Source organism: Vulpes lagopus, chromosome 6, assembly GCF_018345385.1.
Source record: "Vulpes lagopus strain Blue_001 chromosome 6, ASM1834538v1, whole genome shotgun sequence".
NCBI classification, from domain to species: Eukaryota; Metazoa; Chordata; class Mammalia; order Carnivora; family Canidae; genus Vulpes; species Vulpes lagopus.
Window position 1 is genome coordinate 37,962,661 of NC_054829.1, and position 24,460 is coordinate 37,987,120.

At 36.9% G+C, this 24,460-nt stretch overlaps 1 protein-coding gene across 1 annotated transcript in view; it reads left to right on the forward strand.

Moving 5' to 3' along the window:
- C6H14orf39 (chromosome 6 C14orf39 homolog) overlaps positions 1 to 24,460 on the forward strand; it is a 60,961-nt gene that overhangs the window by 7,509 nt on the left and 28,992 nt on the right. Inside the window, exons 4-8 of the mRNA XM_041757797.1 lie at positions 783 to 872; positions 19,474 to 19,661; positions 19,754 to 19,796; positions 22,110 to 22,230; positions 23,554 to 23,645. Of these exons, the coding sequence (XP_041613731.1) occupies positions 783 to 872; positions 19,474 to 19,661; positions 19,754 to 19,796; positions 22,110 to 22,230; positions 23,554 to 23,645 (534 nt within the window). The remainder of the gene's footprint in view (positions 1 to 782; positions 873 to 19,473; positions 19,662 to 19,753; positions 19,797 to 22,109; positions 22,231 to 23,553; positions 23,646 to 24,460) is intronic.

Below are 24,460 nucleotides of genomic sequence, written 5' to 3' on the forward strand. Positions count from 1 at the left end.
AAATAAACAATGATAGTAGTTATTATTCAGTGTTGAGAATAATGGATAATGGTTATTTTCTTACATATACTTTTCTGTGTTTCCAGAGTGGGTATGTGATTGTTTTGAATCTGAAAAGAATATTAAGACATTAGAAAAAAGAGAAAATAGTTGAACAACACTTAGAATGGAAGCTGACATGGTGTATGCAAATTTTAGATTTTTCCATATTGGTAACATTTTTTAAGTCTTGTAATAAGACAAAAAATATATAAGACAGCTATTCATTTTATTCTTAGCCTCTGCTTTTATAAATTATTTTGGTCTAGTTTCTTTCTTTCTAGTTCAGGAGGGTATAGCAACCTGACTTTCTAAGTTTCGAAAGAAAAAAAAAAAAGCCTCTCTTTAGCCCCTGTTCTTTGAATCCTTAACTCCAAAAGAATTTCTTAGCCAAGATCTTAGAAGTATGATGAGAAGAGAAGCCTGATGGTGGAGTGTTGCACAGTATCTTCTAGAAATGCAGGAGCAATACACAGTCCAGCCATGTAACATTTGCTCCTGCCTTAGTCATGGTTCCACAATGGGTTTTATGTAAAAATTAATGGATAGTTTTCCTTGAGTGTATTTATGATTGCCTGAATGATGGTAGTGGTGGTATGGGGGGTAGGAATATTTTTTTGATATAAGCTTATTTTCTCTAGGAAGAGAAAGATTCATTTATTTTTAAATGGTTAAATTCATTTTTATTATCTCTTACAACTTATCATTCTGAGATTCTAATTACATTATTTTTTTTTCCATAGCTGGAAGCCAACATGTGATGTTTTTCATAAGCATGAAGACTATATGCAGGACCAATTTACTGTTTATCAAGAAACTATTGAAAAAGACAAGTACAATACATATATTAAGTTATTAGTTCTATAATTTAGTACTGATAGGATATGCTTAGTAAAAATGTTGCTTAAAAAATGCAGAAACTTTGTATATTAGGAGAGGTTCTTTTTGTTTTTATTTTTAAGTAAACACAGTGCTTTGGACTCTTTGGGTGCCATTGGAGGCCTACTTATTTGTTATAAAGTTCTACCAAACTCTGAATATGTTTAGATATGTCCTTAGAAAAAAACAATTTATCAGTAGCAATTATTATAGCAGAGTGCTTTGATTAAAGGTTTTTATAATTGAATTGTTAGAGGTAAACATCTGGGGAATAGTTAGCTATAGAATTAGATTATGAAAAATTTGGAGTATTGACTTTTGAAGGGGATTCTATATGAAACTTCTTTTTTTTAGAGAGCTTATGTAGTGGGGTGTTATATTCTAATGTAGAGACCCATTGTATAGGTTTATTTTATTAATGTATAAAATAACCTCATTTTGAGGACTAAATATAATTAGTGAATATAATGAAACAAGGTGAGAGACTTTGAACACATTATATAGCATTATAATTTCACTTAATTTAAAAATTTAAGTGTTTTCATTTTTAATATAATTGGACAAGAGCATGATTATACACACACACACACACACACACACACATATATATATATATATATATATATGAGAGAGAGTGAGAGAGAGAGCACAAACAGGATGAGGGACAGAGGGATAAGCAGACTCCCTGCTGAGCAGGGAGCCCCATGTGGGATCCAGTCCTGGGATCATGACTTGAGCCAAAGGCAGATGCTTAACCAACTGAGCTACACAGGTGCCCTGATTTTTTAATATTTTTAATATTTTTGTTATCTTTTTATACTTTATTTTTATTTTTTACTACTTTTCCTCCCAGCTTTATTGAAATATAACTGACATAATGTTGTTTAAGTTTGAGAGGTACAAACATGATGGTTTGATACATGTATATAATTTAAACTATCTGGTTAGGATAAGGTTAGGAAGGTAGCACATCTGTCACCTTGTACTTATACGTACTATTTTTTTTGTAGTTAGAACATTTAAGATTTACCCTTAGTAATTTTTAAATATATAATACAGTATTGTTATGTTTACCATGTCGTATATTATATCCCCAGAACTTAATTCACCTTATAACTGGAAGTTTGCATCCTTTGAGCAACACCTCCCTATTTCCTCTACTCCTGGCCCCTGGCAGCCACCATTCTACTCTTTGTTTCTATGATTTGGCTTTTTTTTTTTTTTAATTAATTTTTATTGGTGTTCAATTTACCAACATACAGAAAAACACCCAGTGCTCATCCCGTCAAGTGTCCGCCTCAGTGCCCGTCACCCATTCCCCTCCAACACCTGCCCTCCTCCCCTTCCACCACCCCTAGTTCGTTTCCCAGAGGTAGGAGTCTTTATGTTCTGTCTTCCTTCCTGATATTTCCCAACATTTCTTTTCCCTTTCTTTATATTCCCTTTCACTATTATTTATATTCCCCAAATGAATGAGAACATACACTGTTTGTCCTTCTCCGATTGACTTATTTCACTCAGCATAATACCTTCCAGTTCCATCCACGTTGAAGCAAATGGTGGGTATTTGTCGTTTCTAATTGCTGAGTAATATTCCATTGTATACATAAACCACATATGATTTGGCTTTTTAAAAATTTTACATATGAATAGGATCATACCATATTTGTTTTTCTCTTATTTACTCAGCTTAGCACTCTCAAGGTCCATCCATGGTGTTGAAGATGGGAACAGTTCTGTTTTATGACTGGATAATATTCCATTGCATGCATAAGATTCATTTTATTATTATTATTTTTTAAAGGGTTGAAACTCAGTGCCTAATGTGAGGCTTGAACTCATGATTGTGAAATTTAGTCACATGTTCTCCTGACTGACCCAGCCCAGGTGTCCCTATATACACATTAAAAAAAAAAATTACTACTGAAGAATAATTGATGTACAATGTTATACTATTTTCTGGTATACAACTTAACGATTTGACAATATTTTTAAAAGATTTCTTTATTTAGCTTAGAGAGCACTCACAAGCAGGGAGAGGGGCAAAGTGAGAGGGAGAGAGAGAATTTCAAGCAGATTTCCTGCTAAGTGTGGAGGTCGATGTAGGGCTTGGGATCCCATAACCCCAGAGATCATGACCTGAGCCAAAACCAAGAGTTGGACACTCACCTCACTGAGCCACCCAGGTACCTTCTCATTTATTTTATGACTGGAAGTTTAAACCTCTTAATCTCTTTCATGTATTCCACCTCCCCTGCTGCCCCTATCCTGGCAATCACTAGTTTTTTTTCTGTATTTAAGAGTCTGGCTTTTTGTTTTGTTTGTTTTTAGATTTCACATGTAAGTGAAATAATGTATTTTCCTTTCTCTCTGTGACTTATTCCACTCACATTAGTACCCTTTAGGTTCATCTATGTTGTTGCAAATGACAAGACCTTATTCTTTTTGTGGCTGAGTAATATTCCATTTCATATATATATATGATGATATATATATATCATCTATAGTATATGTGTGTATATGTGTGTGTGTGTGTGTGTGTGTGTGTGTGTGTGTATATATATATATATATATATATATATATATATATCTCCTTTATCCATTCATCTATTGATGGACACTTGGGTTGCTTGCATATCATATCTTGGCTATTGTTAAACAATTCAACTGTAAACGTACGGGTGCATATATATTTTTGAATTAGTAGTTTTATTTTTTTGGATGAATACCCAGTAGTAGAATTACTGGATCATAGAGTATTTTGGGATCATTTCGATTTTTAATTTTTTGAGGAATCTCCATACTATTTTCTATAGGGTTGCACCAATGTACATTGCCACCAATAAGTGCACAAGGATTCTTTTTTTTCCACATCCTCACCAATAATTATTATGTCTTGTCTTTTTGTTACTAGTCATTCTGACAGGTGTAAGGTGACATCTCTTTGTGGTTTTGATTTGCATTTCTCTGATGGTTAGTGATGTTGATCATCTTTTCATGAACTTTTTGATCATTTGTATGTCTTTGGAAAAGTGTTCAGATCCTCTGCCCATTTTAAATATGAATTATTAGCCTTTTGCTATTAACTTATATGAGTTTATTATATACTGATCCATGAACACAGAATATCTTTCCATTTATTTGTGTCTTCTTCAATTTCTTCAGTCAATGTCTTACAGTTTTAGTGAACAGATCTTTCATCTCCTGGATTTAATTTACTAAGTATTTTATTATTTTTGATGCTATTAGAAATGGAACTGTTTTATTTTCTTTCAGATAGTTCATTGTTAGTGTATAGTGATTTTTGTATGTTGATTTTGTAGTGTGAAATTTTACTGAATTTGTTGATTAGTTCTAACAGTTTTTGAGTGGAGTTTTTTATGTGTAAGATCATGTCATTTTGCAAACAGAGACCATTTTACTTCTTCCTTTCCTACTTGAATGACTTTATTTCTTTTTCTTGACTAATTGCTGTAGTTAAGATTTCCAGTACTTCACTCCTATTTGATTAGGAGTGGTGGGAGTGGCACACTTGTCTTATTGGTATTTTTGGAGGAAAAGCGTTTAGTTCTTCAGAATTGACTGTGATGTTAGTTATGGAATTGTCATACATGGCCTTTATTATGTTGAGGTATGTTCCTTCTGTACCCAATTTGTTGAGAGTTTTTATCATGAAAGGGTGTTGAGTTTTGCCAGATGCTTTTTTTTTTTTTTTTTGCCAGATGCTTTTTCTGTATCTATTGAGTGGATCATATGAGTTTATCCTTTATTCTATTAATGTGGAATATCATGTTTATTGACTTGTGTATGTTGAACCATTCTTGCAACCAATGGATAAATCCCACTTTGTCATTGTGTATGATCCTTTTAATGTGCTGTTGAGTTTGGTTTGCTAGTATTTTGTTGAGAATTTTTTCATCTATATTCCTCGGGAATATTGGCCTGTATTTTTCTTTTCTTGTGGTGTTCTCATTTGGTTTTGGTATCAATGTAATGCTGGCTTCATAAAATGAATTGGAGGGTGTTGCCTCCTCTTCAACTTTTTGGAAGAGTTTGAGAAGTCTCTTATGATCCTATGTATTTCTGTGGTGTCGGTTATGTAATTCTTTGTATTTCTATGGTGTAATATTTCCTCTTTCATTTATAATTTTGCTTATTTGAGTCCCTCTCTTTTTTTTCTTGGTTAGTCTAGCTAAGGGTTTGCAAATGTGTTAATCTTTTCAAAAACCCAACTCTTTCTATCATTGATTTTTTTTCTGTTTTCTTCCTCTTCCCTATTTCATTTATTTCTGCTCTAATCTGTGTTACTTCTTTCCTTCTGCCATTTTCAGGCTTAGATTGTTCTTCCTTTTCTAATTCCTTGAGGTATAAAGTTAGTTTGTTTATTTGAGGTCTTTCTTTTTTCTTTTCTTTTCTTTTTTTTTTTTTTTAATTTTTTATTTATTTATTTATGATAGTCACACACAGAGAGAGAGGCAGAGACACAGGCAGAGGGAGAAGCAGGCTCCATGCACTGGGAGCCCGACGTGGGATTCGATCCCGGGTCTCCAGGATCGCGCCCTGGGCCAAAGGCAGGCGCCAAACCACTGCGCCACCCAGGGATCCCTCTTTTTTTTTTTTTTAAGATTTTATTCATTAATTCATGAGAGACACACAGAGAGGCAGAAACATAGGCAGAGGGAGAAGCAGGCTTTCTGCAGGGAGCTCGATCCCAGGACCTGGGATCATGCTCTGAGCCAAAGGCAGATGTTCAACCACTGAGCAACCCAGGCATCCCAGGTCTTTCTTTTTTCTTAATGAAAGCATTTATTGCTATAAATTTCCCTTTTAGACCAACTTTTGCTGCATCCCCTAGGTTCTGATGTATTGCATTTTCATTTTCGTTTGTCTCAAGATACTTTTGATTTCTTCTTTGACCCAGCACTGATTGGGAGTGTCTTGATTAATTTCCACATATTTGTGAATTTTTCATTTTCCTTCTTCTGTTGATTTCTAGTCCTATATCATTATGGTCAGAAAAGATACTTGATATTATTTCAGTCTCCTTAAGTTTATTAAGGTGGCTTTGTGACCCAAGATATGATCTCTCCTAGAGAATGTCCCATGTGTGCTTAAGAGGAATATATGTTCTGGTGTTGTTAGATGGAATGTTAGATTGAATGTTTTGTATGTGATTGTTAGGTCTATTTTGTCTATAGTGTTGTTATTCAGGTATACTGTTTCCTTACTCTGTCTGGATGATCTTCTCAGTATTGAAAATGGGGTATTGAAGTCCTTGACCATTATTGTTCTTATCTTCAGTTATGTTAATGTTATGTTATGTTAATATTTGTTTTAAATATTCAAGTGCTTTAGTGTTGGGTTGTGCATATATTTTCAATTATTATATCTTACTGGTGAATGATCTTTTTATCATTTTATAGAGATTTTCTTTGTCTTATGATTGATTTTGACTAATGTCTCTTTTATCTGGCATAAGTATAACCACTTTTTCTCTCCTTTGGTTGTCATTTGCATGAAATATCTTTTTCCATTCCTTCACTTTCAGCCTTTGTGTGTCCTTAAAGCTAAAGTGAATTTCTCATAGATGGCATATTGTTAGATCTTGTTTTTTATTTTATTTTTTAAAAAATTTTATTTATTTTTAATATTTTATTTTATTTACTTCTTTTATTTTTAAAATTTATTTGACACACACACACAGAGAACACAAGCAGGGGGAGCAGCAGGCAGAAGGAGAGGGAGAAGCAGGCTTCCTGCTGAGCAGAGAGCCCAATGTGGAGCTTGATCCCAGGATGCTAGGATCATGACCTGAGCCAAGGCAGAGGCTTAACCAACTCAGTCACCCAGGCACCTTCGATCTTGTTTTTTAAATCCATTAAGCTCTGTACCTTTTGAATTTAGTCTGTTTATGTTTAAAGTAATCATTTTTTAGAAGATGTATTTATTTGAGAGAGAGAGTGTGAGAGTGTGAGACTTTGGGGCAGAGGAGGGGCAAAGGGAGAGGGAGAGAATCTTAAGTAGACTCCATGCTGAGCATGGAGCCTGATGTGGGGCTTGATCCCACATAACCTGAGGTCATAACCTGAGCTGAAATCAAGAGTTGGGCACTCAACCAGCTGAGCCACCTAGGTACCCCTAAAGTAATTATTGATAAATAATTATTATTGCCATTTAGTTAATAGTTTTCTAAGTTTTTAAAATGGCTTCTGTCTTCCTCTCTTGTTATCTTCCTTTGTGTTTTGTTTTCCATAGTGGTATGCTTTAATTCCTTTCTCTTTATCTTTTGTGTATCTACTATAGGTTTGTTCTCTGTGGTTACTATGATGCTAACATAAAACATTTACAAATGTAACACTATTTTAAGCTGATACAACTTACCTTCAATGCATATAAAGACTCTACACTTTCACTTCCCCTCCCCAAATTTTATACTACTTACATCTTTATTTTTTTAAAGAATAGGGGTTATATAGGTGGTTAATTAATTAATTTAAAAGTTCCTTTTATTGTTTAATACATTTTTAAAGGTAATCTCTACTTCCAACATGGGGCTCAAACCCAGGATCCCAAGATCAAGAGTCAGACACTCCACTCACTGAACCAGCCAGGCACCCCACTTTATATCTTTTATACTGTGTATCCATTAACAAATTATTGTAACTATATCTATTTTTTAATATTATTGTTTTTTAGCTTATATACTAGAGATAAAAGTGATTTGCAAGTCATTAATACAGTAGTATAGTATTCTGAATTTGACTATATGTTCACTTTTACCAGTGAATTTTATACTTTTATGTGTTTTCATGTGGCCTTTGTCATTTCAACTTGAAAAATTCCTTTAAAAATTTCCTGTAAGGCAGCTCAAGTGGTAATGAATTCTCTGAGCTTTTGTCTGTCTGGAGAGGTCCTTATTTCTCTTTCTTGGAAAATGATTATTTGAGTTCTTTGGAAGGTAAATAGTAGATCTCTATTCCTTTGGGGTTAGTTACTAAAGCTTTATTACTTTCCTGAGTGGTTTCATATTTTCCTGGTATTTTGTGATCTGTGTAGCTTTGCATTAGTGTCTTTATACTTGAATGAACAAAAACCTCTTTCAGTCTTTACAGATTGGTTTTGGCAGGTAAAGACCTTTTCCTGTTGGTTTCTTAGACTGATGGGATTATCTCTAGACTTGCAGTCATGCTGAGTTAGAGTTGGTTTTGATACAGTCACTTTGTCTACATTGGGATCCATGGTTGGTGTGCTTATTATGAGGGACTCAGGCAGGTATGATCCTTCCTGGTCCCTGGGTGAGTGTAACTGCTTCCAGTAGTTCATTAAGTTGGATAGCACTTGGGACAAAGGTCTGCTTCAGGTTCCACAGTTGATCTCCAGTCAGCAGGACTTATATGGCTCCCACTAAGAACCTGGTAGAGCTCTTGCCTGATCACTGGATGGATCTGCGGGTGGTCAGAACTGGCTCTAGACTGTGGCCAGGAGGGGCTAGAACTGAGCCTTAGAGATGTTTCAGGTTCTACAACGAAGACTGAGGTCGGTAGTCGTGGTTCTGAAGGCGCAGATGGGCATGTCTGCCACCAGTTCCCCGGGTAGGCTGGAGTATTCCCTGACTGTATTTGGGGGACTGGAGCCAAGTATAGGTCCCTTTTAGGATCTCCAGGGGTACATATAGGAGTACCTATTTCTGGGTTCTAAGGCTGGCAGTTCTGCTGGTGGCTTTTAGCTATGAGGGACCTGGAGTATACCCATGTATATGGTTCTTTAGAATATATTAGGGTGCAGATAGGAGTGTCTCCCACTGGGAACTAGTTTCTCAGTACTGCTGGCAAACTGTGGCTCTGAGGGGGTTGGAACCAAGTATAAGGCGCTTTCAGGATCTTCAGTGGCACAGATAGGAGTGTCTCCTGCTGGGTCTCTGTGCCAGCAGGATTCTTTGGTGACTGTGGCTGGATTGGGCTGGAGCCCAGTTACAGGGCCATTTCTGAATCTATGGTCTGAATGAGTTTGGCAGACTAACCTCCAGGGGCTCCCAGATTGCAGCCACAGGGACTGGACCTGGTTCATGGGTCACTTCAGGATCTATAGCTGGACCAGAGTATGTATGCCTATTAACTGACACATGGATAGGCATGACTTCTTCTAGGTCCTTTGGTGAATGGTGCTAGTAACAGACCCAGAACCAAATGGGGCTGTAGCTAAGTTCTCAGGGGGTATTAAACTATTTCCAGGTCTGTAGCCAGGACCACAGTCAGTGAGTTAGCTACCAGGATGTGAGCCTGCTTTCTCAAAATGACTCTCCTTAGTCTTGGACTACACTAGGGCTTCAGTCTTCTATCTGGATCCAAAAGCTCCCCCCCCACTTTTGTCCATGGATGGATGTTAAATTATTATTTTTGATGTGCAGGATGTTTTATTTACATGAGGGATGTTTTATTCTGTCATTTTGCTGACATCACTCCAATTTTTTGTATTTTAATTAAAAACAAACATGCAGGAGGGGGAGGGGCAAGATGGCGGAAGAGTAGGGTCTCCAAATCACCTGTCCCCAACAAATTACCTAGAAAACCTTCAAATCATCCTGAAAATCTACAAATTCGGCCTGAGATTTAAAGAGAGACGAGTTGGAATGCTACAGTGAGAAGAGTTTGCGCTTCTATCAAGGTAGGAAGACGGGGGGAAAAGAAATAAAGAAACAAAAGGCCTCCAAGGGGGAGGGACCCCGCGAGGAGCTGGGCTGAGGCCGGGCGAGTGTCCCCAGGACAGGAGAGCCCCGTCCCGGAGGAGCAGGAGCTGCACCAACCTTCCTGGGCAGAAAGGCCTCCCGGGGAATTGGAGCAGGATCCCCAGAAAGGCGGGGATGCCCTCAGGCTCCCTGGGACAGTAACAGAGGAACTGCACCCCGGGGAGATGCGCCGAGCTCCCTAAGGGCTGCAGCGCACACGGCGGGACCCGGAGCAGCTCGGAGGGGCTCGGGCGGCGGCTCCGCGGAGGGGGCTGCGCGACTCCGGGAGCAGCTCGGCGGCGGCGGCTCGGGCAGAATAAGAAGCTCCGCGCGGAGGGGGCGGAGCGGAGGGGGCTGCGGGGCGGGAGCGCGAATCCAACAGCGCAGGCCCCGGAGCACAGGGCGCCGGGACACAGCCCAGGATCCGGCCTCCCCCCGGGACAGGCAGAGGCCGGGAGGGCCCAGGACAGCAAGGACGCTCCTGCCTGGAACTGAGCAGATCAGCGGCCCTGCCCGGGAGCCCCCAGGCCCTGCAGACGGAGAGCCCCGGAGTTACTGCGGGAGCTGACTCCAGGTTCCCAGATCTGCCGCCCCGCCACTGTGGCTGCCTCACGGGGTAAACACCCCCCACTGAGCCCTGCACCAGGCAGGGGCTGAGCAGCTCCCCCAAGTGCTAACACCTGAAAATCAGCACAGCAGGTCCCTCCCCCAGAAGACCAGCTAGATGGACCAGTTCCAGGGGAAGCCAAGGGACTTAAAGTATACAGAATCAGAAGATACTCCCCCGTGTTTTTTTTGTTTTTGTTTTTGTTTTTGTTTTTGTTTTTGTTTTTGTTTTTGTTTTGTTTTGTGCTTTTTTTCTTTCTTTCTTCTTGATTTCTGATTGCTTCCCCCACACCACCCCCTTTTTTTTCTCCTTTCTTTTTCTTTCTCTTTTTCTTCTCTTTTTCCCCTTTTTTTCTTCTTTCTCTTTTTTCTTTTTCTCTTTTCTTTCCTTCTCTCTCTTTTTCTCCTTTTCTCAATACAACTTATTTTTGGCCACTCTGCACTGAGCAAAATGACTAGAAGGAAAACCTCACCTCAAAAAAAAGAATCAGAAACAGCCCTCTCTCCCACAGAGTTACAAAATCTGGATTACAATTCAATGTCAGAAAGCCAATTCAGAAGCACTATTATACAGCTACTGGTGGCTCTAGAAAAAACCATAAAGGACTCAAGAGACTTCATGACTGCAGAATTTAGATCCAATCAGGCAGAAATTAAAAATCAATTAAATGAGATGCAATCCAAGCTAGAAGTCCTAACTACGAGGCTTAACGAGGTGGAAGAAGGAGTGAGTGACATAGAAGACAAGTTGATGGCAAAGAGGGAAACTGAGGAAAAAAGAGACAGGCAATTAAAAGACCATGAGGATAGATTAAGGGAAATAAATGACAGCCTGAGGAAGAAAAACCTATGTTTAATTGGGGTTCCCGAGGGCGCCGAAAGGGACAGAGGGCCAGAATATGTATTTGAACAAATCCTAGCTGAAAACTTTCCGAATCTGGGAAGGGAAACAGGCATTCAGATCCAGGAAATAGAGAGATTCCCCCCTAAAATCAACAAAAACCGTTCAACACCTCGACATTTAATAGTGAAGCTTGCAAATTCCAAAGATAAGGAGAAGATCCTTAAAGCAGCAAGAGAAAAAAAGTCCCTGACTTTTATGGGGAGGAATATTATGGTAACAGCAGACCTCTCCACAGAGACCTGGCAGGCCAGAAAGGGCTAGCAGGATATATTCAGGGTCCTAAATGTGAAGAACATGCAACCAAGAATACTTTAAGAGAGAGCAAGGCTCTCATTCAAATTGGAAGGAGAGATAAAGAGCTTTCAAGACAGGCAGGAACTGAAAGAATATGTAACCTCCAAACCAGCTCTGCAAGAAATTTTAAGGGGGACTCCTAAAATTCCCCTTTAAGAAGAAGTTCAGTGGAACAATCCAGAAAAACAAGGACTGAATAGATATGATGACACTAAACTCGTACCTGTCAATAGTAACTCTGAACGTGAATGGGCTTAATGACCCCATCAAAAGGCGCAGGGTTTCAGACTGGATAAAAAAGCAGGACCCATCTATTTGCTGTCTACAAGAGACTCATTTTAGACAGAAGGACACCTACAACCTGAAAATAAAAGGTTGGAGAACCATTTACCATTCAAATGGTCCTCAAAAGAAAGCAGGGGTAGCCATCCTTATATCAGATAAATTAAAATTTACCCCGAAGACTATAGTGAGAGATGAAGAGGGACACTATCTCATACTCAAAGGATCTATCCAACAAGAGGACTTAACAATCCTCAATATATATGCCCCGAATGTGGGAGCTGCCAAATATTTAAACCAATAATAACCAAACTGAAGAAATACTTTGATAATAATACACTTATACTTGGTGACTTCAATCTAGCTCTTTCTATACTAGATAGGTCTTCTTTTTTTGTTTTTTAGAGGCAATTTTAGATCATTTTATTTATCTGTCAATTTATCGCCAAGATCTAACATTTATGATTTTGCTACATTTGGATGAGCACATGAGAAAGAATGTAAATTAAATACTATGAAAGTTGCCTTTTAATGAATCATGATCTTAACAGGAATGGATATATAAATTTAGTGGTTTTATTGCATTATTAGAAAATTATATTATGAAAGATACAAAAAAAAAATCAATAGATGTTACTATTTCTGTTTATTTCACCATCAGTATGCCAACTTTTACCATTATGGCTTTAAATTTTCAAACTGCCCAATAGATTTCAAAGAATAGTTTATTACATGCCTAATAAAACACTTAAAATATTTACAGATTCAAAATAGGTGTTTCAAAACATATCCAAAGAAACGAGAGCTTTAAATGATACACTGGACCAGATGGATTTCACAGATATCTACAGAACTTTACATCCAAACTCAACTGAATACACATTCTTCTCAAGTGCACATGGAACTTTCTCCAGAATAGACCACATACTGGGTCACAAATCAGGTCTGAACCGATACCAAAAGATCGGGATAGTCCCCTGTATATTCTCAGACCATAATGCCTTGAAATTAGAACTTAATCACAACAAGAAGTTTGGAAGGACCACAAACACGTGGAGGTTAAGGACCATCCTGCTAAAAGATGAAAAGGTCAACCAGGAAATTAAGGAAGAATGAAAAAGATTCATGGAAACTAATGAGAATGAAGATACAACCATTCAAAATCTTTGGGATGCAGCAAAAGCAGTCCTGAGGGGGAAATACATCGCAATACAAGCATCCATTCAAAAACTGGAAAGAACTCAAATTCAAAAGCTCACCTTACACATAAAGGAACTAGAGAAAAACCAACAAATGGACCCAACGCCCAGCAGAAGAAAAGAGTTAATTAAAATTCGAGCAGAACTAAATGAAATCGAGACCAAAAGAACTGTGGAACAGATCAACAGAACCAGGAGTTGGTTCTTTGAAAGAATTAATAAGATAGATAAACCATTAGCCAACCTTATTAAAAAGAAGAGAGAGAAGACTCAAATTAATAAAATCATGAATGAGAAAGGAGAGATCACTACCAACACCAAGGAAATACAAACGATTTTAAAAACATATTATGAACAGCTGTACGCCAATAAGGAAATCTAGAAGAAATGGACGCATTCCTGGAAAGCCACAAACTACCAAAACTGGAGCAGGAAGAAATAGAAAACCTGAACAGGCCAATAACCAGGGAGGAAATTGAAGCAGTCATCAAAAACCTCCCAAGACACAAGAGTCCAGGGCCAGATGGCTTCCCAGGGGAATTCTATCAAACGTTTAAAAAAGAAATCATACCTATTCTACTAAAGCTGTTTGGAAAGATAGAAAGAGATGGAGTACTTCCAAATTCGTTCTATGAGGCCAGCATCACCTTAATTCCGAAACCAGACAAAGATCCCACCAAAAAGGAGAATTACAGACTAATATCCCTGATGAACATGGATGCAAAAATTCTCAACAAGATACTAGCCAATAGGATCCAACAACACATTAAGAAAATTATTCACCATGACCAAGTAGGATTTATCCCCGGGACACAAGGCTGGTTCAACACTCGTAAAACCATCAATGTGATTCATCATATCAGCAAGAGAAAAACCAAGAACCATATGATCCTCTCATTAGATGCAGAGAAAGCATTTGACAAAATACAGCATCCATTCCTGATCAAAACCCTTCAGAGTGTTGGGATAGAGGGAACTTTCCTCGACATCTTAAAAGCCATTTACGAAAAGCCCACAGCAAATATCATTCTCAATGGGGAAGCCCTGGGAGCCTTTCCCCTAAGATCAGGAACAAGACAGGGATGTCCACTCTCACCACTGCTGTTCAGCATAGTTCTGGAAGTCCTCGCCTCAGCAATCAGACAACAAAAAGACATTAAAGGCATTCAAATTGGCAAAGAAGAAGTCAAACTCTCCCTCTTCGCCGATGACATGATACTCTACATAGAAAACCCAAAAGCCTCCACCCCAAGATTGCTAGAACTCATACAGCAGTTTGGTAGCGTGGCAGGATACAAAATCAATGCCCAGACATCAATGGCATTTCTATACACTAACAATGAGACTGAAGAAAGAGAAATTAAGGAGTCAATCCCATTTACAATTGCACCCAAAAGCATAAGATACCTAGTAATAAACCTAACCAAAGAGGTAAAGGATCTATACCCTAAAAACTATAGAACACTTCTGAAAGAAATTGAGGAAGACACAAAGAGATGGAAAAATATTCCATGCTCATGGATTGGCAGAATTAATATTGTGAAAATGTCAATGTTACCCAGGGCAATTTACACGTTTAATGCAATCCCTATCAAATACCATGACTTTCTTCAGAGAGTTAGAACAAATTATTTTAAGATTTGTGTGGAATCAGAAAAGACCCCGAATAGCCAGGGGAATTTTAAAAAAGAAAACCATAGCTGGGGGCATCACAATGCCAGATTTCAGATTGTACTACAAAGCTGTGGTCATCAAGACAGTGTGGTACTGGCACAAAAACAGACATATAGATCAATGGAACAGAATAGAGAACCCAGAAGTGGACCCTGAAATGTATGGTCATCTAATATTCGATAAAGGAGGAAAGACTATCCATTGGAAGAAAGACAGTCTCTTCAATAAATGGTGTTGGGAAAATTGGACATGCACATGCAGAAGAATGAAACTGGACCACTCTCTTTCACCATACACAAAGATAAACTCAAAATGGATGAGAGATCTAAATGTGAGACAAGAGTTCATCAAAATCATAGAAGAGAACACAGGCAACACCCTTTTTGAACTCGGCCACAGTAACTTCTTGCAAGATACATCCACAAAGGCAAAAAAAAACAAAAGCAAAAATGAACTATTGGGACTTCATCAAGATAAGAAGCTTTTGCACACCAAAGGATACAGTCAACAAAACTAAAAGACAACCTACAGAATGGGAGAAGATATTTGCAAATGACATATCAGATAAAGGGCTAGTTTCCAAAATCTATAAAGAACTTATTAAACTCAACACCAAAGAAACAAACAATCCAATCATGAAATGGGCAAAAGACATGAAGAGAAATCTCACAGAGGAAGACATGGACATGGCCAACATGCACATGAGAAAATGCTCTGCATCACTTGCCATCAGGGAAATACAAATCAAAACCACAATGAGATACCACGTCACACCACTGAGAATGGGGAAAATTAACAAGGCAGGAAACAACAAATGTTGGAGAGCATGCGGAGAAAAGGGAACCCTCTTACACTGTTGGTGGGAATGTGAACTGGTGCAGCCACTCTGGAAAACTGTGTGGAGGTTCCTCAAAGAGTTAAAAATAGACCTGCCCTACGACCCAGCAATTGCACTGTTGGGGATTTACCCCAAAGATTCAGATGCAATGAAGCGTCGGGACACCTGCACCCCAATGTTTCTAGCAGCAATGTCCACAATAGCCAAACCGTGGAAGGAGCCTCAGTTTCCATCGAAAGATGAATGGATAAAGAAGATGTGGTTTATGTATACAATGGAATATTGCTCAGCCATTAGAAACGACAAATACCCACCATTTGCTTCAACGTGGATGGAACTGGAGGGTATTATGCTGAGTGAAATAAGTCAATCGGAGAAGGACAAACAGTGTATGTTCTCATTCATTTGGGGAATATAAATAATAGTGAAAGGGAATATAAAGGAAAGGAAAAGAAATGTTGGGAAATATCAGGAAGGGAGACAGAACATAAAGACTCCTAACTCGGGGAAACGAACTAGGGGTGGTGGAAGGGGAGGAGGGCGGGTGGTGGAGGGGAATGGGTGACGGGCACTGAGGTGGACACTTGACGGGATGAGCACTGGGTGTTTTTCTGTATGTTGGTAAATTGAACACCAATAAAAATTAATTAAAAAAAAAAAAGCCATGGAATGGATGGGTGGCTGGAAACAACAAAAGTCTAATATATAATTTCCCATCTTTCTCTAGAATTTGACTTCACCACAAAATCTGACAACTTTCAATAAAAGCACATATTGAGATTGATCTTTACATGAAAATGATTAACTTGATCCACAAAACATACAGTAAAAACAAGTGATAAAGAATGGAAGCTAATAAAGGAAATTGATTTATTTGAAAAAAAACAAACAAACATGCAAAATCTAGACTATAATGACCTTTATATTTAAAAATGAGTCTTAAGAGAAGGTAGGGACTAAAGTAATAGTAACAAATTTCATATAATTTTGATGTGTCATGAAATATTATGATGACTTTTTCAATAATTTGAAAGTCCCACTCAAGACTTGTGCTCAAATAGGTGACCACCTATCTCTACCTGAGTTGGACTGGAGGAGTGCCTCCAAACTGCTGTAATTTTCTTCTTGTTTTCCCTAATCTTCCATTCAAGACTTTCATGAAGACTAGTATTGTTGGCAACAGATGAGATAGTCACGGTTCTTCTTGAATCATGACTTGGCTCTGCTGGTGTCTGCTAAAGTCCCTGTATGGAGCGTATAAGAAGAGTGGGCATGAATATAGAAACTGGTGACTCAGACTCAGTTTTCTAATAGGTATTTCCTTCTTCCCTGGACCAATTCCCCAAGAAGTGAGGGATTAATTAGCAAATACACATTTAGAGGAATAGGAGTTTGTTTTGGGCTCAACTGCTTTATTTTGAAAAGGTGACAGAGTTATTAAGTTAAAAGTTTTTCATATATTAAGAAATCAAAACGTTCAGAAGATTCAGATCTGCTGACCAGTACAATGTTGTTATCCTTATTTTTTCCCTCAGTATACAAGCATTTATGAAAACTATTCTTGTTTTCTCATCTACTAAGATGAGATCATCATTTTAGTATCTTTAAATAAATTTCCACCATATAATATGTCTTGATTTAGAAAACTTATAGAATTATTAGGAACATAAGGACTATATATATTTTTAGAAAATTTTCAATGAATATTTCTTAAAACTAAGTATTTGACAAAAATTGAGCAAAAAGGATCTAATAATATATTTGCTATAATGAACCTGGATTGAACGTTCTCATTGTTGTAGATTAGGATTGGCAAACTTATTTTTAAAATAAAAGGCCAGATAGTAAATATTTTAGGCTACTTGTTATATAGTCTCTGTTGATACTTAACCCGCTGTTGTAATGCAAGGACAACTTTAGACAATATGTAAATGAATGTGTTCTAATAAAACTTTTATTTGTGGATATTATAGCTTGAATTTCATATAATTTTGATGTGTCATGAAATATTATGATGACTTTTTCAATAATTTTAAAATTCAAAGATTATTTTTAGCTCACGGGCCATACAAAAACAGGTGGCAGGTTAGATTTGGCCCGTAGGTTAGGATTAGCAAAAAAAATGAGATGGAAGAATTAATATCCTTTTGCAAGAATTAACTCTCCCACTCAAGACTTGTGCCCAAATAGGTGACCACCTATCTCTACGTGAGTTGGACTGGAGGAGTGCCTCCAAACTGCTGTAATTTTCTTCATAAAATAATTAATGGAGTGTATAATAATGATTATGAACCCAGAGTTCTAATACATAAAACATGATCTTCTGTTAAAATGCCAGCTTAGAGAATTGAAGACTTAAAAGGCATAGTTATAGAGATAGCTGAACTGAGGAGAGTAGAAACTGAAAACTCCAGGAGGATAGAGATCAGGAAGTCATTGGAAGAACCATGTTCTCATTGTAGTTCTAATTTGTGTTTCCCTGATGATGAGTAATGTTGAGCATCTTTTCATGTATCTGTTGGCTCTCTATATATCTTCTTTGGAAAAATGTCTATTCATGTGTTCTGCCCATTTTTAATTGAATTATTCATTTTTGGATGTTGACTTTTATAAGTTCTTTATATATTATGGGTACTAACCCCTTATCAGATACGTCATTTGCAAATATCCTCTCCCATTCCATAGGTTGCCTTTTAGTTTACTGTTTCCTTTGCTGTGCAAAAGCTTTTTATTTTGATGAAGTTCCAAGTATCAGTAACACAAGAAACAACCATGTGTTGGCAAGGGTGTGGAGAAAGGGAAACTCTCCTGCACTGTTGGTAAAAATGCTAGATTGTGCTGCTACTCTGGAAAACAGTATGGAGGTTCCTCAAAAAGTTAGAAATAGAACTCCTCTATGATCCAGCAATTGCACTACTAAGTATTTGCCCAAAGAATGAAAAAATAGTAATTCAAAGGGACACATGCACGCCAATGTTTATAGTAGTATCATCTACAATAACCAAATTATGGAAACAGCTCAAGTATCCATCAACTGAAGAATGGATAAAGAATATATAGTACCTATATACAATGGAATATTATTCAGACATAAAAAGAATGAAATCTTGCCACTTGCAATGACATGGATGGAGCTAGAGAATATTATGTTAAGCAAAACAAAAACAAAAACAAAAACAAAAAAACCCCAGAAAGACAAATACCATATAATTTCACATATATGTGGAATTTAAGAAACAAATAACAAAGGGGGGAAAAAGAGAGAGGGAGGCAAACTGAGAAACAGACTCTTAACTATAGAAAACAAACTGATGACTACCAGAAGAGAGGTAGGTGGAAGAATGGGTTAAATAGGTGACGGGAATTAAGGAGTCCACTTGTTGTGAGGCTGGGTGATGAATGGAATAATTATATTTTATATCTGAAACTAGTATTACACAGTATGTTAACTAACTGGAATCTAAATAAAAACTTAAAAAATGTAGGTTCTGCAATGTCAATTAAGATGAGAAATAAAAAGATCACTGAGTTAGACAATTAGATCATTGGTGATCTTGGGAAGGGTAGTTTCTTTGGAATGGTGAGAGTAAAAGTTAAATTGAAGAGGATTAAGGAATGAATCACTCAGGTAGTGAAAAGAAACACTAGACAGTTGAAAATGTGATAGAGTTTAGGAAAATTTGAAGGGCAGACAGTATTTTTTTTTAAAGATTTTATTTATTCATGAGAGACACAGAGAAAGAAAGAGAGAGAGAGAGAGGCAGAGACACAGGCAGAGGGAGAAGCAGGTTCCATGCAGGGAGTCTGACATGGGACTCGATTCGAGGTCTCCAGGATCAGGCCCTGGGCTGAAGCAGCGCTAAATCGCTGAGCCACCAGGGCTGCCCAAGGGCAGACAGTATTGAGGGAATAGGGATAAGTTGGTATTTGGCTTGCCTTTTATGCTTAACTTACTAGTCTTTAACAGGTGATACTTAGAAAGTTTTTAGATATATTCTTGTTATATTGACATTATTTCTTTTAATTTTAACAGAAAAATGTACCATGGTTATATATGTCAGTATAAAGATGTTTTGAAGCAATATCAATTAAAATATTCAGAAACACCCCTTTCACATGAATATTATAAGAAGAAAAGAGAACATGAAGAAATTCAAAATAGAGTGTTGGCTTGTACTGAACAACTAAAAATGAATGAAACTATCTTTATGGAATTTCTAGGTATTAACATTTTTGTTATATATTGTTTAAATAATGATATCTTCGTAATGAAAAAATAATGAATCAGACTGAAGTATGATTTTGTTTTTCAGTGCCTGCTCCTTTTCCATCGCTTACTAAATGGACATTACATATGTATCCACAAAGTATTTCTACCTATAATTTTGTTAGATAAATATTATTTCTGTATTTTAATTGTTATTGTATTTCCCTTGTAAGAATCAAATGGATTTGGAGTTTTTAAATTATATATATATATTTTATTGGAGTTCAATTTGCGAGATTTTTGTTTAAAAAAACTTACACGTTACTTTGAAGGTCATTTGAGGTTAGTTTTCATACATGTGCATGTGATCAGAAGCAAGCAATTCTAATGAGCATAAAGTGGTATATGTATCTAAGTGTTGTATCTTAGCAAAAAAAAAAAACAATGAAAAAGTCATCTTGGTCTGACTTACCAAAGAAAGAATTCCAGTTAAATCAGTTGAATTGTTATTTGTTAGGATGGAAGGTGATAAGGTGAGTCACAATTATCTACTCACCTATAGTAATTCATTGGATATTGTGCCAGGCAATGCTCAAAAAGATACAGAACTTTCTTGCAAAGGGCTCACATTTTAGTAGGGGAGACAGACATGTAAACAAATAATTCTAATACAGTGGCATTGTCTTAGATGATTAAGTAATTCTTAATTGGTCTAAGTCTCATCTGTTTGTCCAGGAGATTTTCCCTGATGATGAACTTAGAACTTTAATCCTCTTCCAACCTCTACAATCCTTCATATGCTTTCCTATCAGATTATAACTCCACTGTTTGTACTAAGACTTCTTTATCCCTGCATTCTACCTTGCTTTATCGTAAATTATCCTTTTAACTCCTTAGCTCTTTGTTCTCTTCACGTTTAGATTTTAGTTTACCCTGTTTTTAGTTGTTCATTTGCTGCCTATCTGTGTTGTAATTTCTCAATGGGAAGAGACAGAAATTGGTTGATACATGAAGTATAGCAGGAGGTTAGGAAGTTTGATGTAGGAAGGGATAAAATATAAGATTATGTGAGAAACAAGAAGAGGTGATGGAGGTAGGGAGAATTGAACATTAGGATTTAAATGTCTATGTAAAAAAAGTCTATGTAAAAATTTTATGTATACTTTTTATAATAATATAGCATTAAAATGATATTCATTACATTCTAGCATATATATTATGTATTTTAAGGCAGAGTAGGAAATATTCTGCCTTAAATAGACAGGTTTTCTCTGGAGTTCTTGTTCACTACCACTATTCTATTAATTTTTAATTTCTCCTTAATGGTTTGCAGAGTAACTTAGGAAATTGTAGTAGTTAATAACCATGCAAGATGTCTGTTAACAGGTGAGAAATTCTCTACTTAAAATTGGGTATAAATCCAGTCCATGCAGAAAGACCAGATGGAAGATCTAGCTGTCTTTTAAGCCCTGCAGGCTGCACTGATGAACCTTACAGAGCAAGAAAAGGGAAATTGGGTGGATATTTATTTATTTATTTATTTATTTATTTATTTTTTAAATTGGAGTTCAATTTGCCAACATATAGCATAACACCCAGTGCTCATCCTGCCAAGTGCCCTCCCTCAGTGCCCATCACCTAGTCACCCCAACCCCCCATCCACCTCCCTTTCTACTACCTCTTGTTCGTTTCCCAGAGTTAGGTGTCTCTCATGTTTTGTCACCCTCACTGATATTTTCACTCATTTTCTCTCCTTTCCCTTTATTCCCTTTCACTAATTTTTCACTGGATTTTTATTTTATCTATCTATCTAGCTATTTATTTATATTTTTAAAATATATATTTATTATTTTAGAGAGAGCATATGTGTGTGTGTGGACAGGAGGGGCAAAGGGAGAGAGAAAATTTCAAGCAGACTCCCTGCTGAACATGGAGCCCCACTGTGGGGCTCGGTCCCATGACCCGAAGACGAGGACCTGAACCAAAATCAAGAGTCAGACACCCAACTGACTGAGCCATGCAGGCACCCCAGGTGGATTAAAATAAATGTTGGCTTTGGAATAAAGAAATAATGGAAACACAAGAATTTAAATTTGGATCTGAATTGATTATGTATTATTAATCATGCCAAATGACATGATGAACTTGGGTAAAAAAACAAAAGCAAAAAAACCACATATAATTATTTAAGTGAAAGAAAAAATTCTAACAAATATTTTAGATGAAATGTTTGCTCAATATATAACATAATTTGCTCAATATATAACGTAGGTAAGCAATAAATTATCTTTGTCAGCAAAATGTTTATGTTAGCTTTATCTCTATTTTCAGGTACTGTTATTGTTGCTTATTGCTTACATGGAACATATATATAACGTTACATAATATTAACTATTTCTGATATGGTACATATATTATAAATGTAAAATTTACTCCCATAACAAAATTCCTTAACATGAAAGTGTTAATGTGAGATGTAAAACACAAGATATTCTTAAACATGCCAGCAATTTTTCCAAAAGTTCATCTGAATTGAAGAAAGAAGTAGATGAAGTGGAAATAGAAATTAATTATTTAAACCAGGTATATATTTTTAAATATGTCTAGTGTATGTATTAATGTATAAGTATAATGCTGTTAGTCAACAGTCTTAGAAGAGCTGTTTCTAAAGAGCCTAAGTATGGAGAAAGACTTATTTTTAAAAAAGATTTTATTTATTTATTTGAGAGAAAGAGAGAGGAAGCATGAGCACGGGGAGGAGCAGAGGGAGAAGTGGGCTCCCTGCTTAGTGGGGGCTCCATCCTAGGATCCTGGGATCATGACCTAAACTGAAGGTGGACACTTAACTGGCTGAGCCACCCAGGCACCCCATGGAGAAAGACTTATGATAATTTATTTACCTTAGATTGCCTTTGGAGCCAAAATATGTTTTAGGTACTGAGTATATTTAGTTATGAGTTTTAGGGAACAGTTTTCTTTGGCAGCTGAAAAAAGATCAATAAAGAACAAGATGCAGCTTAAGAACAGGAATTTAAAGGCACTAAAAGGGCTTACAACAATGTTGTTAAAAAAGAGAACAAGACAGTGGATTGTTCAGAGAATTTAATCTTGAAAATTTATGGCTATAATCTATAGAGCTTAGCTAGAACTAGTTTAGCCTTTAAGATTGATGGTGCATGTATTTTCTTGAATACATGTTTAGTGTCATCTATTGAAATGGTTTTAATTGACTGAGAACTCATCGAAGTCACTTCCAAATTCTGAGAAAAAAACTGAATAGCTTATTTTCTGAATTTTTTGAAAAGTCTATTAAAGAAGATATATTTACCATTCGTAGCTATAAGGTTCCAAATAACAATAAAATCATTTTAGTAATAAAAACAAAGTAGATGCTACTTCCTTTAAAATATATGGTAACTATATCTGTATATAGGAAATTGATACCTACTTTGCTTCTGACTGTCCTTTTTAAAAGAGAAAATGTAGGGGATTCCCAGTGGCTCAGCGGTTTGGCACCTGCCTTCGGCCCCGGGTGTGATCCTGGAGACCCGGGATTGAGTCCCACATCAGGCTCCCTGCATGGAGCCTGTTTCTCCCTTTGCCTGTGTCTTTGCCTCTCTTTCTCTCTCTGTGTCTCTCATGAATAAATAAATAAAATCTTAAAAAAAAAAAAGAAAATGGAAGTTCATTGAATCTAGGTTTGCTAATGGAGTTGTAAGGAAAAGTTAAAGGAGTATGATTTGTTGTTAATTTTTTCCCTGTTTTAGCAACTTTCACTAAAAGATACCTAATGCCACAAAAGCATAAATTCTGTGATTATATAGAAAAAATCATATTCATTAGTTGAAGCATATGTTTCTTAATGCTTTGCAGATAATTATTTTGTTTCGTCATTTTATTTTTTAGCAGATTGCAAGATTTCATGAAACTAGGAATCTTGCAGAAACTCTGGAAGAAAAAAATAAACACATGGAAAAGAGAAAGGAATTGAAAGAAAGGTATTGGTAAACTTTATTTTTTTAAGGTTTTATTTATTTAGGGAAAGAGCATATATGAGCAGGGGGAGAGGCAGAAGGCAAGGGAAGGAGAATCTCACGCAGTCTCTATACTGAGTGTGGAGCTGGATCCAGGGCTTGATCTCATGAGCCTGAGATCATGACCTGACCTGAGATCAAGAGTTGGATGCTCAACTGACTGAGCCACCCAGGCGCCCCTAGGTAAACTTTAAAATGGGTTTCGGGATCCCTGGGTGGCGCAGTGGTTTGGCGCTTGCCTTTGGCCCAGGGCGCGATTCTGGAGACCCGGGATCGAATCCCACATCAGGCTCCCGGTGCATGGAGCCTGTTTCTCCCTCTGCCTATGTCTCTGCCTCTCTCTCTCTCTCTCTCTCTGTGACTATCATAAAAAAAAAAAAAAAAAATTAAAATGGGTTTGGGTTTTATGAATGGTTATTCTGCATCTGAGCATTTGATTCTATATTCTATCCCAAACCACTAATATTCACATAGAATCTATATAAATTTTTGTGCAGGCTATTTTCTGCTTATTTCTTATGAAAAATACTGATTTTACCTTTAAATATTATAGACTAACATTCAAATACACTTGTTACTTAGCAAGGACAAGGATAATGTGTAGAGAAATAACGTAGTAGCAGCACATTTGCTGTTTTATAACCTGTCATTGTACATTTCATTGAGTTTTCCATGATGAGTCACCAGTAGGAATAAAACAGGAACAGTAGTGGGAACAGTCTTGTATTTACCTTTTTATCATCCTGTCACCAGCTTGATTAGTTCTTTTGCCACAGAGA